The following is a 14,646-nucleotide window of genomic DNA, read 5'->3' as shown; positions in this document are numbered from 1 at the left end:
TTGGAAAAAAACAGCTGAAGAAAATGGAGGAAAATATGTTAATTTCTTGTGGATGGTTTGCTTAGTGTTTACTGCTAGGGGGAATGGAGAGAATTTTGATATGATAATTGGAGGATTAAGGTATTACTTTCCATGTGCACTGGTTAGACTTTGCTCCTTGATCTGCCCCTGGTATGGACGGACAGCAGCCCCAGACAGTGGCCCTGGGCTCCACAGCCCCCGTCTTGGGTTGCAGCTGAGCTGGACCTCAAGGTTCAGTTGGTACGGGTAGGTGGCTGGCTTCTAGGGGGCCTTCAAGTTGGGTGTCCTAGCCCCTACCTTCCTGTCCTTTATGGAAGTCTGGTGTCTGTATGGTCTGAGGCTGAGTAAGGGGTCTATGCCTTCAGGGCTGGGTCATACGACACACTCTACAAGAGCCTGGTGCAGAGAGTGGAGGGCCAGTTTGGGGCTTGCTAGCTCCCATGCTGGACTGGAGAACTGTCCCTGCTTCAGAGAGCGTCGGTGACGGTGGTATAGCAGTGACACTGCCAAATGCTGCGTGCCCCCGGCAGGGTCTGGTTAGCCCTTTGCTGATGCTTTGTGGACAGGGCAGGTCATGGGGCTGTGGGGCCAGTGCTGGGGCCGTGGGCACTGGGGCAGACAGAGGGTCCAGCTGGGGATTCTGAAAGAACCAGGGTGGTCTGACTATACTTGATTTCCCCATTGTCTGTGGCTTAGGAATGCAGTCCCATTTGGTTCCAGTGAACCCCCAACACCTTGGTCTACCGTGGCTTGGGGGAGCAGGGGAAGTCATATTGTAGGAGGACTGCCCGGAGAGGCGCTGTGCATCACTCCTCCCTCAGCTCAGCCTGGAGCCCAGCAGTACCTCATGCAGGATGGCTTCTGGCCACACTTGCCTGGGGGGGCCCTGGGACTTCAGGGACTGTCCTCTGTATCTGTGCCCTCTGTGGAAGCCCTATCTTTCCATCTCTCTCGGCTTCAGTCTTGGGAAAGCCTTGTTTCTGAGCAGGAACTCCTGACCCCTTGTTGTTTTAATGCTTTTTACTAAATGTAAGAGCTTCAAATACTTCTTGGAGGTGGAGGTGCCCCTCCCGAATGGGGAGGGGCAGTGTAAGAGAGGATGGTGCAGAGCCTCCAGTGAGGTCGTGTGGACAAGCACTTTCCAGTGCTACACTGGGGTCATGGCACCCTTGGGGCAGGTTTGTGCCCTGGACGGGCAGCACATGGGTGGGCAAGAGGGGGCCTCTACATCAGACACATAGAGTGGGAGTCCTGCTACATCTTCCTGGGACTCCTGGGGCTGTGCCAGGAGGAAAGAGAAGTGGGGCTATGGTTCTCCCAACCCCATGCCAGCCTCCTGACCCTGCCTCCCAGAGCCCCAGGGAGCAGAGGGAGAGTCATCTGCCTGCACTGGGCCCTGATGCAGTGAGAGGTATGGCCGGGTGAGCTGTCCTGTCCTGGATGGTGGCCAGAAATGGCCCACTGGGCCCCATTGGGCCAGGCTCCATGGGAGCTGCTTGGCTGAGCACTATGCTTTGTGGGAATGTTGAGGGGTGAGCAAGGCTTCAGGACTACCCAGGGCCCAGGCCAATGCAGAATCTTCAAATAGGGCCTGGGTATTGGCATTTATAAGCTACCCAGGGATTCTGATGTATAGAATCCATAGGACAGGGCTGTCAAACTCATTTCACTGGGGGCCATATCAGCCTCGTGGTTGCCTTCAAAGGGCCAAATGTAATTTTTAGGACCGTGTAAATGTAACTACTCTTTAACTAGGGTCAAGGAGCTCAGCGCTGCCGCCGGTTGGAAACAAGGTGCTAGCCAGATAAAAGATAAAAACTAGGTGGAGGGCCAGATTCGGTCCGCAGGCCTTGTGTTTGCCACCTGTGCCCTAGGGGTATTGGCTGTGAGAGCTGTGGGCTGGGGCATGGACAGGCTGTGGGGCAGGAGGAGGGCATGGAGCAGAGAAGGCCCCCACCCCCAATTTGAGGAGGCTGGGCAGAACCCTGTGGGAGGGTCCATAGTGACAAGGAGGGGAGGGAAGCTACTGGAGGACTCCAGGACTCAGACTAGAGGGGCCTGCTGTTCAGGTTTACTGGACCTGGGTCTGTGGGAAGGTGCCGCCCATCTGCTCCTTCCAGAATAAGGACAGCACATAATGAGGTGTCAGGCAGTGGTGCTGGCTGCACAAGGTGTTTCAGAAGCCAGAGGTCCTTCAGGAGGGAGCAGAGCCAGTGCAGCCAGGGAAGACATTAGGGGCTAAAGCATGGAGCAGGGGACAAGGACGTAGACAGGAAAACTCAGGCCAGTTCTGAGGAGCAGCACTGCCGAGAGCTAGAGGGCAGCAGGATGAGGTCAGTGAGGGGAAGGTGGCATTGAGAAGTCGCCTCAGTTCAGCCTGGGCATCTTGGGGTTAAAAGGGACTAAACTCTGGCTGTCAGGTGAGGTGTAGGTACAGGCCAGGTGGAGGTGCAGATGCAGGTGTAAGTAGGGGTGTGGATGAAAGTACAAGTATGCGTGTAGATGCAGGTGCAGGTAGGAGGTAGATGTAGGTACAGGGGTATGTGTAGATAGAGGTACTGGTGGGGGTGGGGTGTAGGTTGGATGTATGTATAGGATCAAGTGTAGATTTGGGTGTAGGTATACAGTAGTTACAGGTGCCAGCCAGTCACGGAGGGAGAGTAAGTCCCCTGGAAAAGCATGGGCCGTGGGATCAAGAGTGCTGTAGTACCCCCATGTCAGGGTTCTTGTTTGAAGGGTGCCCTCGAGGGTGCTGGGGGAGGAGCACCTGGCCTGTGTTTTTGGGCAGGGGTCCATGGTGGGGGAGCAACATGGGGGGACACAGGTGTACAGAACCAATTAGAATGGAGGAGGGCCTGGAGCCTCTGTCTCCTCCTCCTTCCTTCCTTGCACTTCCTTTCCCTGTGTTTCTTCTCTAGGCCTCTCTCTGTCCAGAGGTCTCCAACCCTCCCTTTGGAGTGGGGGGTGGGGGCAGAGGGTAGGATGGCCATTGGCATGGAGAAGTCATCAGCCACCACCATCCATCCCATCCTCCCACATCCTCTGCTGATCACCGGACGAGAGGATGTGTGGGCTGTGGGCCATGGGCCAGGTCTGAGTGCCTGTCTCTCTGTGCCTCCAGCCAGCCCCCAGCCTCCCCCAGCACGCAGGAAGCCATTCAGGGAATGCTATCCATGGCCAACCTGCAGGCCTCCGACTCCTGCCTGCAGACCACGTGGGGCACTGGCCAGGCCAAGGGCAGCTCGGTGGCGGCCCACAGCACCCGGAAGAATGGGGCCGGCAGTAAGAACACAGGCAAGAGGCTGCTGAAGAGGGCAGCTAAGAACAGCATGGACCTGGATGATTATGAGGAGGAACAGGACCACCTGGATGCCTGCTTCAAGGACTCAGACTATGGTGAGCACCACTGCAGGGAGAGCTTTGACAGTGGAACTGGTCCTGTCTTATGGGAGATAATCCACAGACCATAAACATTGCCCTTTAAAAGCGGGCTGCTCAGTGGTGTTTAGTATATTTAGAGAGTGTGTCTACATCACTGCAGCCAATTTGAGAACAGGTTACCACACCTAAAAGAAGCACATTTCCCCCAACCCCCAACCCCCAGCCCCTGGTAACCACTGGTTTACTCTGTCTTCCAGATATCCTGGGTATGTCTTATTTACAGTATCTAACAATGCTTGGGCCTTCGTGTCTGGCTTCTTTTGTTAGCATACTCACCAGGGGTCCTCCACATCGTAGCATGTGTCAGCACTTCATTTGGTGGCTGAATAATATTATACAGTGTGGACACACTGCATTGCTTATCTGTTCCTCCACCCACAGACACTTTGGGGGCTTCCACCTTTTGGTGATTGTGAACAATGCTGCTTGAATGTTGGTGTGTAAGGGGTTTGTGTAGCTTGTGTCTGCAGTGTCCTCAGGTGATACATGGGAAGGACATTGCTGGGTTGAAGGTTATAACTTATTTTGTCTTCTGAGGACCTGGCTGACTGTCCCCCATTTTATACTAGGAGGTGCATTGAGGCTGTGTCTACCCTGTCTGTCTGTGTAGATGGAGCAATAGGTCCAGAGTGGCTCTGTAGCCTGTGTCTGAGGTGGGCAGTGAGTTGGTGGCTAGGTCATGGGTCTCCTCCCAGGGGCTATGGCCCCTTAATCCCCAGCATGGCCCCTCCAGGCTCCAGGCTCTGGAGGAGCTGCTGTTAGCCTCATGGGAGGGGAGTTGGAAGCAAGATGCTGCCTGGGGATGCATCAGTCCACGTGGGGTACAACCTGCTCTCACAGGCCCACTACAACCAAGGATTATGAGTGTGTTGCCCCCATGCTGTAGGGGCTGCTTTCAGCACCATCCTGCTGGTCCAAGGGCCATGTGTTTATACCCCTGTGCCCAGATAGCCCTCTGGCAGTGAGGCTGGCCCTGTCCCATCTGGTGCAAACATTCATGCCTCACTGTGGGGCCTGCCTGACTTTACGGACAGTGGAGTGAATTCCATTTTCTGGGCATAGTATAGGTCCTGGGGGTTCAGATGCCACAAGTCCTGGTGGTTGAAGTTCCCAGCCTGTAGTGTGGGAGGTGGGGGTAGCACCTGCAATTCACCTGAAGTGACCATGTCAGGCTCCTTCCTCCAGAGACTCCTTGAGGCAGGGCTGGGGTGTTTAGAGCCATCTAGCTCTATGAATGTTTTCTCTTTTGGTAGCAACAGAGAGTGAGATGTTCTGAGAATTGGACATCCAGTGGGTGCTGTAGTCAGGCTGGGGTGGGTGAGGCTGTTCAGGTGCCCCCTCTCTGAACAGAAAGGGGGCCTGGGCTAGACAATTTCTGGAGCACACTATGCCTGGCACTCTGCAACTTGAGGCTGGTCCTACCCAAGGACACTGGTTACCAGGTCTGCTAGCTGCCTGCAGTACCCACCTCACTCAGCTGTTCCAGCAGCTCAGTCCTTGCTCCCCTTGCCTCTATAGTGTACCCTTCTCTGGAGTCTGATGAGGACAGCCCGGTTTTCAAGTCCCGCTCCAAGAAGAGGAAAGCCTCAGATGATGCTCCCTACAGCCCAACAGGTAGTTCTGGTGGGACAGGCTCCATTCACACCTGAAAGGGCAACCATGGGCACGTTGGCGATATGCACGGCTCAGAGGGGATGTCATCTGCCTGCTCCCTCCTGGGATTTGGAGCCGAGGTGCTCCTGCAAGGGGACTGGTGTGGTACCCTCTTCCCAGTTTCTCCTTGCTGAGCAGTCCTGAGAGGGCCACCTTTTCACCCGGCTCCCATTGTGGCAGCCAGTGTGAAGGCCTTGTCCATTTTTCATGTGATCCCCTCCTGCCCTCTCCTGTCTTGCTCGGTGGGATCCCCTACCCTGTTGGGCCTCTCATTGACCCTCCCACATTTTGACGTGTCTCGGGGACTTAAGGACAGAATGGGGTGGGTCTGGGGGAGCTCAGGGGTGCCCACAGTGGTGAGCGGCCAATTGAGGCAGACTGATCTTCTTTTCCAAAGCGAGGGTTGGCCCATCGGTGCCGAGACAGGACAGGCCTGTTCGAGAAGGGACCAGAGTGGCCTCCATCGAGACTGGGCTGGCAGCTGCTGCAGCCAAGCTATCCCAGCAGGTGAGGAGGGGGGGACCCCAATCCTGTGCAAAAACCACCCAAGCTAGGGGCTGGCACAGGCTAAGGGAAATTGCAGTATTGCTGGCCCCTGTTTCTCCAGGCCCCTAAGTCCCTAAGAGTGGGGGTGGGAAAGTGGAGAACTGGTGGTGTGGGCTCCTGACACAGACTAGTGTCTTCTTGGTTAGGCCAGTTGTCCTAGGTGCAGGGGGAGCTCTGGCCAGCAGCTCTTCGGGGGGCCCTCCCCAGTCTTTGGTGATCCAGCATTTTCCTCTTGTCCTTACAGAGCTGGAGATGGGTGTTACATCCTCTATCCATCTCATTTGCTGCTTCAGCTCCTCCTGGTCTCAGCTCCCTTAGAAGAGTGGGTCTCAGACTCTCAGGTGCCAACTGGACCAGGCCCTACCCTTTCTGGGCACCTGAGGAAGTTAACAAGACCAAAGTGAATGGTCTAGGACTGAGTCTCAAGGCAGTTCAGAGTGGGGTGATGGGAAAGGGTGATAGGATCTGAGCACTACTGCCACATCCTACTTGGTCCTGTGTCCAAGACATCCCACGGCACACAGGGAAGCATGGTGGTCCTTCCTTGGGCCCCGGCACTGCTCTGAGGGGCTCAGGCACTGGCCCAGCCCTTTCTGCTCCGTAGCACTGCAGCTCAGTTCCACAGGAGAGGTCTTGTGCATGGGGACCTGCCTGCCCTCTATCCAAGTTTGTGAGGGCTGCTCTCTGCTCTGACAGCCCAGAATCTGAGGCCAGACTGGCCCTGCTGGCTAACTTGCCCACATGGTTTGTTCAAAGGAGGAGCAGAAGAGCAGGAAGAAGAAGAACTCCAAGAGGAAGCTGGCTCCCAACACTACGTCCACCTCTGCCTCTGCCAGCACCACCTCAGCCAGCACCACCTCGGCCTCCACCACCTCGGCCAGCACCACCTCGGCCTCCACTCCCCCATCCTCCACCACCCCTGCCTCCACCAGCACAGCCTCCACCAGCACCGCCAGCAGCCAGGCCTCACAGGAGGGCAGTTCGCCCGAGATTCCACCTGAGGCACACAGCAGCAGCCTGGCTGACCATGAGTACACTGTAGCCGGCGCCTTCACGGGGGCCCAGGCAGGTCGCGCCTCACAGCCCATGGCCCCTGGGGTCTTCCTCACACAGAGGCGGCCCTCTGCATCGTCCCCCAACAACACTGCTGCCAAAGGTACTGTACCTATTAGCCCTAAGCAGCCTAGACTTGCAGACTGTCCCCGTAGGTGACCACAGGTTTCCTTTGTCCCACTGTAGCCACTTCTCTATGTGGCCACACACTTAGTCACACCTTTCAGTGTGTGAAAGAAATGGTCTCTTTCAAGGTTGAGAGCCAGGGTCACACACCAGGGGAGTCTGGTGGCCTCAAAGTTATGTCCATCTCCTCAGATCCTGAGGGCTTCGGCTTCGGGGCCTAACTTGGAGTCAGGGTGTGGTCAATGGTTTGCCAAGGGTTCTCTGGGAGGGGCCCAGGGTGACTGACCCAGGACCCTCTTTGTGAGTTGGCATCTCTACTGCAAGCCCCCTGGCCCTATGGCCTGGTGAGTGGTTGGCTCACTCCTCCTTCCTCAAAGGACTTGTGCCCACAGCAGAGTCCTCCACTCTGGCCACAAGACCCAGCCAGTCGTGGACACAGCTAGTGTGGCTCCAGGTGGCCCTGCTACCAGGAGGGGGGGCAGGTGCTCTCACTTCACCGTAATGCCATTGTCCTGGCCTGTCCCCATCCTTACCTCAGCCCCTCCCCTTCATCACTGTCCCCTTGTCCGTGGAGTCACTGAGCTGGGAGCTTTGTTGAAGATTCGTGGTTTCGGAGGGTGCAGAGTGCCCAGGTTCTGGCGTCACAGGCCCATTTTAGAGATGTGATGGGAGAGTCAGGAGGGTTTGCAGACTCCCCACCCCACACACTGCTCCTCATGCCCTCTCACACATCTGTCTGCCTTTTTGTGTCCCCTCTTCTACCCCCAGGAAAACGTACAAAAAAGGGCATGGCCACCGCCAAGCAGAGGCTTGGGAAAATTTTGAAAATTCATCGGAATGGAAAACTGCTCCTTTAAAGTTTGGAAAGCCAGGATCCTTCTGCTCCGCTCAGGACCCCCGGAGCCCCGCTACAACATCAGCCCCCAGGAGGGTGGTCACGCTGCCTCACCCCCAGGAGGGCCTGGCCTCCTCCCAGCCGCTACTCCCCACACACGAGCACCCGTCTGTTGCTTCAGCAGGCAGAGCTCGTCAATACTAACAGATGTCCTTTCTCAAGTTGCTTTTAGTGACTAGTTCCTGAAACTTGGCCCTGCCAGTTTAAGGACCATTCCAATTTCAGGGCAGCCTCTGGGCACCCTGAGTATGGTTGCAATTACAGGGCCTCTGCAGCTCTGCTGGGAGCACGAGTCCTTCGAGGAAGGAGTGAGCCAACCACTCACCAGGCCGAGTCTGAGCCGGCCACAGGCTGGTAGCCTCCAGAGGCTTAAAAAAAGGCAAAGAACACTAGAGAGGAAGAGGAGAAGAAAGCAGGGTGTTTATGTGCCCCACCCCCAGCTCTTCCCAAGTGATTTTCAGACACGTCCAGAGAGTGTTCAGCTTGGCCAGGAGAGGGGCCTCCAGGCTCCCTGGCCAGTGGGTGGCAGGCCAGATGGTGGGTGTCAACCCCTGAATGCCCAGGGCATTTTAGGAGTGACCGGGGCTGGCAGCAGGGTCAATGTGTTAGTGGGTAGGGGAGCCACCATGGGTTCCCCAGCTATGATGTGGGGCCCGGGGTCCCAGGCAAAGCCACGTGGGTGGGCCCTGTCCAGCCCTACCAGCTACACTCCCAAAAGCACTTGTCTGCGAAGGCACCCTGCCCCAGGCCTGGGGGGTGGACGGTGGCCAGGAAGCCTGAGGATGAGGGGGGCTTGGCACTTCTGTCTTGTCACCTGTCACTTGGTATCGAGTGCATGGGTGGCTCCTGGACTGTGCATCCACCCATCGACATGGAGGGGCTGGATTTGTTTCTCAGGCAATCCTGTATTTTAATTTTAGATGTATTTCCTGAAGCATATTTTTCATAGAACGTAGCGTGTAAATAGCTTTTTAAATAACTTCTTTTTTATAAGAGTAAAAGTATCTTTAGGAATTTCTTTCTATAGAGTCCTTCATTAACATTTATACGAGTTTTTTGCCGAGTCTGATGAACAGTTGGGTTTCCGATGCTTTTCCTTTTTCTTCTTTTTTTTATTGTTATGGTTATTTTTTTTCTTTTAGGGACTAAAGTATTGCCTGAAAAACAAGTGATGTCTGTGCAGCCTTATATCTGTCTTTACAGAAGCAAACAGTACACAAAAGATCTATTTCAGACTTGTTTGAAGATGAATCTTCAACTTGAATACCAGCTCTTTCTTTCCTTCTTGTTGATGAAGGGGGTGGGGTACAGTTATTTTACTAGCACCTTGTGAAGTGTTCTGTGTTTTGTGATGCTGTAATTTATTAATGTTTGTAGCTTTTTATATTTGTACATTTCTTATGAGCTTTGTTTATATGCCCATCCCTGGGTGTTCCGTCCACGCGAAGAGGCAGCTTCGTGCAGGCCTTGGCCTCTGGCCCAGCCTGTTGTGGGGACACGGCCGCTGGGCCTGGAGAATGGGCAAGGTGTTGCTCACGGGCCTGACTAGTCCAACCCGGCGTTTTGAAGGTTTCCTTGCCTGTCGTTGTTGAACACTTATATAATCTAACCCAGCCATCAAACCGTTCTTTCTCTTATTTTTAAATTTTATTATTTTGGCAACATGTACATTTCTAACAAAGTTTATTGTGACTATTAAAGTGTTTTATTTCTCAATTCATATTACTCTTGTATTGAGTCCATGAGGTCTAAGGCAACTTAAATCAAAGTTTTAAAAGAGTAAAAATATTTCAGGTTTTGTACAGAACCATGTCTGTGTCATTTCTGCCTCATTCACTGCCGTCTATCCTGCTAGTGAGGGTGGTGGGTGTCCTCAGTGGGGTTGGAGGGCACTGTGGTCTGGAGGTCAGGTCTTATGTATTCCAAGGGCGGGATGTGAGGGTGGGCAGTCAGGCCAGGCCCCCTGCCCGTGCTCAGGCTGCCAGCATTGCCCTTAGAAATTCCTCGGGTTGCCTATAGGGCACATACACTGGCCTGCGCCCCAAGCCAGCCTGCAGGAATGGGCAACAGTGACCGTTGGGGACAGGCAGCCTGTGAGATCCCCGGCTTTACTGGGCGCAGCCCCATGCATCCTCAAGAGCCTCTAAAACCTTACGGTTCACAGGTGGACAGTTTAGCTGAGTCCAGCGAGCACAGGGCCAAAACCCACAGGCACACAGGAACAGATACAGGATTTCAGTCTAGATCTGATGTCATTCACAGCAAATGGATAAAAGCAGAATCCACCCTCTCTGCACAGACACAGTGTTGGCACCATGAGGATCAAGGATTAGGGGGCCAAAGAAATACCGGCTGCATGGAGAGACCACTACAGAGGAGCGCTGGGCCTGCCTGGCTGCTGGGCACCTCAGGCATCACTGGGTCCTGGGACATGACATTCTCCCCAGGCACCCACAATTTTAAGTCCATCTGCGAGACCCTGCAAGAGGTATGGCCCCTTCAAATCCCCAAACTTAAGTACTCAACCTGCCTGGGTAGCCTGCCTGGCCCTCGGCTGCTCTCTGCAGCACTCTGCAGCCCCTCCAGGCCCAGTTCTGGACTCCCACCATACCCAGCCGGCGAGCCACTGAGCCCGGGTCCTAGAGGCTAAGCTGTTTGAGTGCTCCTTGGGTCCTTTGGCTATTGGTTCTGGACCTCCAGGGGACTGTCAGGGAGTTGGAGGCCTGAAGCCCAGGGAAAGGCTCCCGGAGGCCTCCCAGAGTCTCCCTGGTTCCAAGCCCCATCCTGGTCTGCATGCATGCAATTCTGGTTCCATGTGGCCTGGCCATGCCTTGGGACCTCACTGTGGCCCCATGTACAAGGTGTTTGGATGTGTCTGTGCAAAGACCCGAGACATGTTTTTTAGTGTGCCTGTGACAGGGGGCAAGGGGCCCAGGTCTTCTCTCAGTTCAGGGCTGAGAACCCCCATGCCAGTGAACTGGGAAGGAGTGTACTGAGCGATCTCCCAGCTTAGCCCATGGATGAATAAACTGAGCTCCAACTCCTTCCTCCTTGAGAGTGGTCCCATTCGAAGGGTAGGCTGGGTGCCAACCTCGGGGGCCTGGCAAGCCCATCCACCAAGGCCCCTCAGGGGAGTTTAGTTCAAGCCATCCTTTCATCCTGGCCTTCACCACTGGCTTCCATGAACCGCCTGGAGAAGCCCCTCCTCTGGGGCCTTCTCAAGGTACCATGGACCCATCATGTGCAGAGGCCACTCTCAAAGTCTCAGGATTAAACCCAGAATTGTGTCCCCAACATGGCAGGTCCATAGCACACTGACAGCAACAGGGCAAGAGGCCCCCAAGACAGAACCAACACCTTCTCACGCCCCCAGGGCCCTACTCACCAGCCTGACTCACAGGTGTCCTGGCACAATGCCAGTGACCCTCAAGGGTGGAGACTGGAGTGCTACAGGATCCCTTGCCGGTCATCATTTCACAGCCCCCTGGGGGCAAATGGTGAATGATGAGGTTGCCCCAGGGGCCACAGGATGCCAGTAGTTGGTGTTCTGGAGTTCCCATTGCAAGAAGAGTTGCCTGGTCAGCAGAGGACTTTTCAGAGAAAACACGAAGACCTGTATATTGAAGGCCTCAGAGATGCACTGTTTCTGTCAGGTGGAGACACGTGTAGCTGCATCCTATGCACTGAACATTGCATAAGTAAACGGTCATTAATTCAGCTTCCAAAGTTCAGGTGAGTCATTTTCTGAGTGCCTACTGTGTGCTGTGTTGTTGAGAATCTTCCAGAGCCTTCATCAAGGCTGACAACAAGCCCACTTTGCTGAGGACACCAAGCTCATCAGAAGGCCTGCCGCCTGCCCTGCACCTCGTGAGCAGCCCAGGCCCTTGCCAGCTCTAGGACCCCTACCATCACCTGCTCCCTTGGACAGTAGGACATGTGGTATCCTTTCACACCCTAGATAGAAGTGGGTCTGAGAGGTCCCAGGAGCCACACATGGGAGATGAAAGTGTCTTCAGCAACATGAACAAAGGCCCAGAGGCAGGTGGTCAGGCTTCAGGGTGCTAACGATGGTGCAAGGTGAGGCCAGGAATGACTCAGTGCAGACCGAGGGCGTCCACACATCATGGATGTGGCAGGCCCTGGGGAGGCCCTGCAGGCTAGTGAGCAGATCCAGCTTGGGGTGCAGCTCACTGGGAGAGGGCTGAAGACAAGAGCCTCTGCTGCTGGGGGCTCCCTCTGCCCCTTGTGCTGTGCCCCATCAGCAGATTCCTTTGGTCTCTGTGTGGGTGGGAAACTCACCCATGTGTGTAGCCTGGTCTGTTTTGCATGCCCCGCCTGTATGGATGGACATATCCAAGTCCCAGAACCTGTAGGAAAGGGTCCCGCTGGGCCCCTGGGGCAATACTAAGAGTGACCGGTAGGGGTCAGGGGAGGGCCAGGAACGAGCAGTCCTGGGATAGCAGCCACTAGAGCTCATTTTGTGTCTGGTGTTGGGCAGGCTGGAGGGAGGGAGGAAGCTGAGAAATAAAGTTATCAGTGACTGGGAGTGATGGTAAGGAGATGGTAACAGTCTTATCAGTTTCGTCCTGAAAGATGTAAGTGCCAAATGTGCCAGGATCTGTGTTAGTGCTGAGCCACTCTATCATCATGCTAATGGAGAAACTGAGGCACAGTGTCTCATAGCTGGTGGAGCTTAGATTCATGTCTAGGAAGGCCAGCTCCAGGGCCCATGGGCTTATGAAACAGACCCCCATAGAGACCTTTTCATAGATGTGGCCAGGAGAGCAGCTTCCCAAGGCCCGAAGAGAAGGAGCTATGCCAAAGCAGAGAGAAGGGGCTTGCTGTGCAAAGGTCCTGAAGTGGGCACAAGATGATGTGCCTGTGTTAGAGGAGGAGGCTGGAGTGAGGGGCTGAGTGCAGGGCAGGGGATGATGAGGGGCAGCAGGGCAACAGTCCAGGCCACCTGGTGACACTTGGAGCTTTTCTGAAGGGCAGCATCCCTTTGCCAGTCTTGCTTCTCCGTCCCAGGGGTTTCCCTCTTTCCCACTGCACAGAGGCCCTTGAGCTCACCATCTGTCTCCACTCCTTCCCCTCTGGGCCCTGCACCTCCCATGTCTATGCACAGCCCTGAGCAAGGAACCCTTTTGCAGATGTGGACACTGAGGCAGGTTTTGTGCAGGACACATATCTGCATTCTCCATGGCACTGACAGTCTGGATAGGGTGTGGGAGAGTCCAGAGGGCTCCCCATCAAGAGTTTAAAAAAAGGTACTGCTGATGTAAAATCTAGGCTGTGTTCCCAGCCTTGTGAGCAAGTCTCCTTATCAATAACTTCCAATGATAATGGTGCATACAAATCATGTCAAAGGCATCAGACAGCAGGGCTAAATTTCACAGGTTTGTGTAGTGACTATGCTGCCAGTGACCACATTCTCTGAGTGCATATTGTGTGCTGGGCAGGGTATTCAGGCTATCCACCCTGTCATAAGTGGCAGTATTGCTAGCCCCAAGGAGCTCTTGGCTGGCTCCTGCCCAGGTTGGCTGTTTGACCTGTTTCTTCATCTGCAGAGCTGGTAGGCTGTGGTTCCAACCCCATACAGAGGTGCCATCTGGCTGGCTCTTCCCTGCAGGCCTGTGTTCCCATCTGGCCCTCTGCTGGGATACTCCTCCTTTTTCCCAGACTGCGGTAAGGACCTAGTCACAGTGTGATCTCTGGCAGGTCACTTCCCCTCTCTGGACCTCTTCTGCTGTCTGCCTTCTTGGTGACAAGAAGAAGGATAGGTGGGAGGCAGCAGTTGGAGCGGAGGGTGGCAGCTTGTCCCACCCAGCCTGGCCCACATCCTTTCCACCATGGCCAGTAGAGAGCTGCCCACCAGCAGGTGGGTCATAGCAGGACAGAGCCCTGCCTCAGGAAGCCAGGCCTGGTGTGAGAGGTCTTCAATGGAGCTCTACACCCTGAGGTGCTGGTGTATGATAAGGCTGCTCCCCACAGTATGTTTGGTTGTATTGATGCTCAATAAAACTTTTACTCACTTACACTGTGCCATCTCCTTCTCATATTTTGAAGAGAATTCTACTTTTCACAATTCAGTTTTGTGTCTCCAGAACTCAGTGGACAGAGATGCTGGGTGGGACAGCCAGGCTGAAGAAGAGTGATGGCAGGAGGGGAGTCCAGGCCAGGCTGTCGGGCACCCTGACAAATGGCCTCCCTCCTTAGCTGCCAGTCCGCCTTTCCCAGGCTGAGTCCTGCTGGCCGCCCCATCCAAACATCCCTGGGGATGCCACCTCGGCAGAAAAATGATGCTGTTCCATTAACATCTGACACGGATTTGCAGGCCCCAAACAGATGAGCATGCATGTAAACACCCGGCCTGGCCAGGCCCTCACTGGCTCAAAGAGGGATCCTTATAATTAATTGTCTGCCTGCTGGCCCAGCAGCCTGGGCCTGCACTCCAGCCAGTGTTATTTCAAGATTGCAATTCCTCCTCATCTCACACAAACAGCATTTACCAAACAGCGGATGTGCTGGAACTTGTAGGAAGGAGCAGAAAGGGGGTCCTGGCTCTGTGGGTATCAACTTTTTTTCCCAATAAAATAGAGCCATCACCCTGGCCACCTGGTGGTTGTGAGAACAGGGTCAACGTGCTTGACATAGACCAAACACGACCATCTCACACCCACGTGCATGTTATCTTGGGTTGTCTGGTTGAGTGGGTCGGGTGCTGACAGAGTCATACAACACTCCCAGCGTGAGCTCAGCAGGCCAGCATGGCAGCTTATTATTTCCATGTAGTCTAATTGTTTTACTGAATGTGTAAGGCTGCTTTGGCATTGTTACACGTGTCTTTTCACCCTGAAGAGGGAGGGTTTGGTCTAGAATAGTATCCTAGAATGTTCTAGAGTGTGGTCTAG

At 54.6% G+C, this 14,646-nt stretch overlaps 1 protein-coding gene across 4 annotated transcripts in view; it reads left to right on the top strand.

Moving 5' to 3' along the window:
- The window catches only part of PHF2 (PHD finger protein 2), a 90,555-nt gene extending 81,013 nt beyond the window's left edge, over nucleotides 1-9,542 (top strand). For 2 of the 4 annotated variants that reach the window (XM_037056226.1, XM_037056227.1), the window contains 5 exons: nucleotides 3,143-3,417; nucleotides 4,981-5,076; nucleotides 5,513-5,622; nucleotides 6,418-6,817; nucleotides 8,878-9,542. In XM_037056226.1, coding sequence (XP_036912121.1) covers nucleotides 3,143-3,417; nucleotides 4,981-5,076; nucleotides 5,513-5,622; nucleotides 6,418-6,817; nucleotides 8,878-9,068 — 1,072 coding nt within the window. In that variant the 3' untranslated portion in view covers nucleotides 9,069-9,542. Of the gene's footprint in view, nucleotides 1-3,142; nucleotides 3,418-4,980; nucleotides 5,077-5,512; nucleotides 5,623-6,417; nucleotides 6,818-7,608; nucleotides 8,817-8,877 lie in introns of those variants that run through there. The other 2 variants (XM_037056228.1, XM_037056229.1) reach the window with 1 other exon arrangement.
- The last annotated feature ends 5,104 nt before the right edge of the window (nucleotides 9,543-14,646 follow it).

Source organism: Sturnira hondurensis, unplaced genomic scaffold (genome assembly GCF_014824575.4).
Source record: "Sturnira hondurensis isolate 20B ecotype Veracruz unplaced genomic scaffold, ASM1482457v3 Scaffold0008860, whole genome shotgun sequence".
NCBI classification, from domain to species: Eukaryota; Metazoa; Chordata; class Mammalia; order Chiroptera; family Phyllostomidae; genus Sturnira; species Sturnira hondurensis.
The sequence above is the reverse complement of the archived record's forward strand: the minus strand, read 5'-3'. Positions and strand labels throughout refer to the sequence as shown.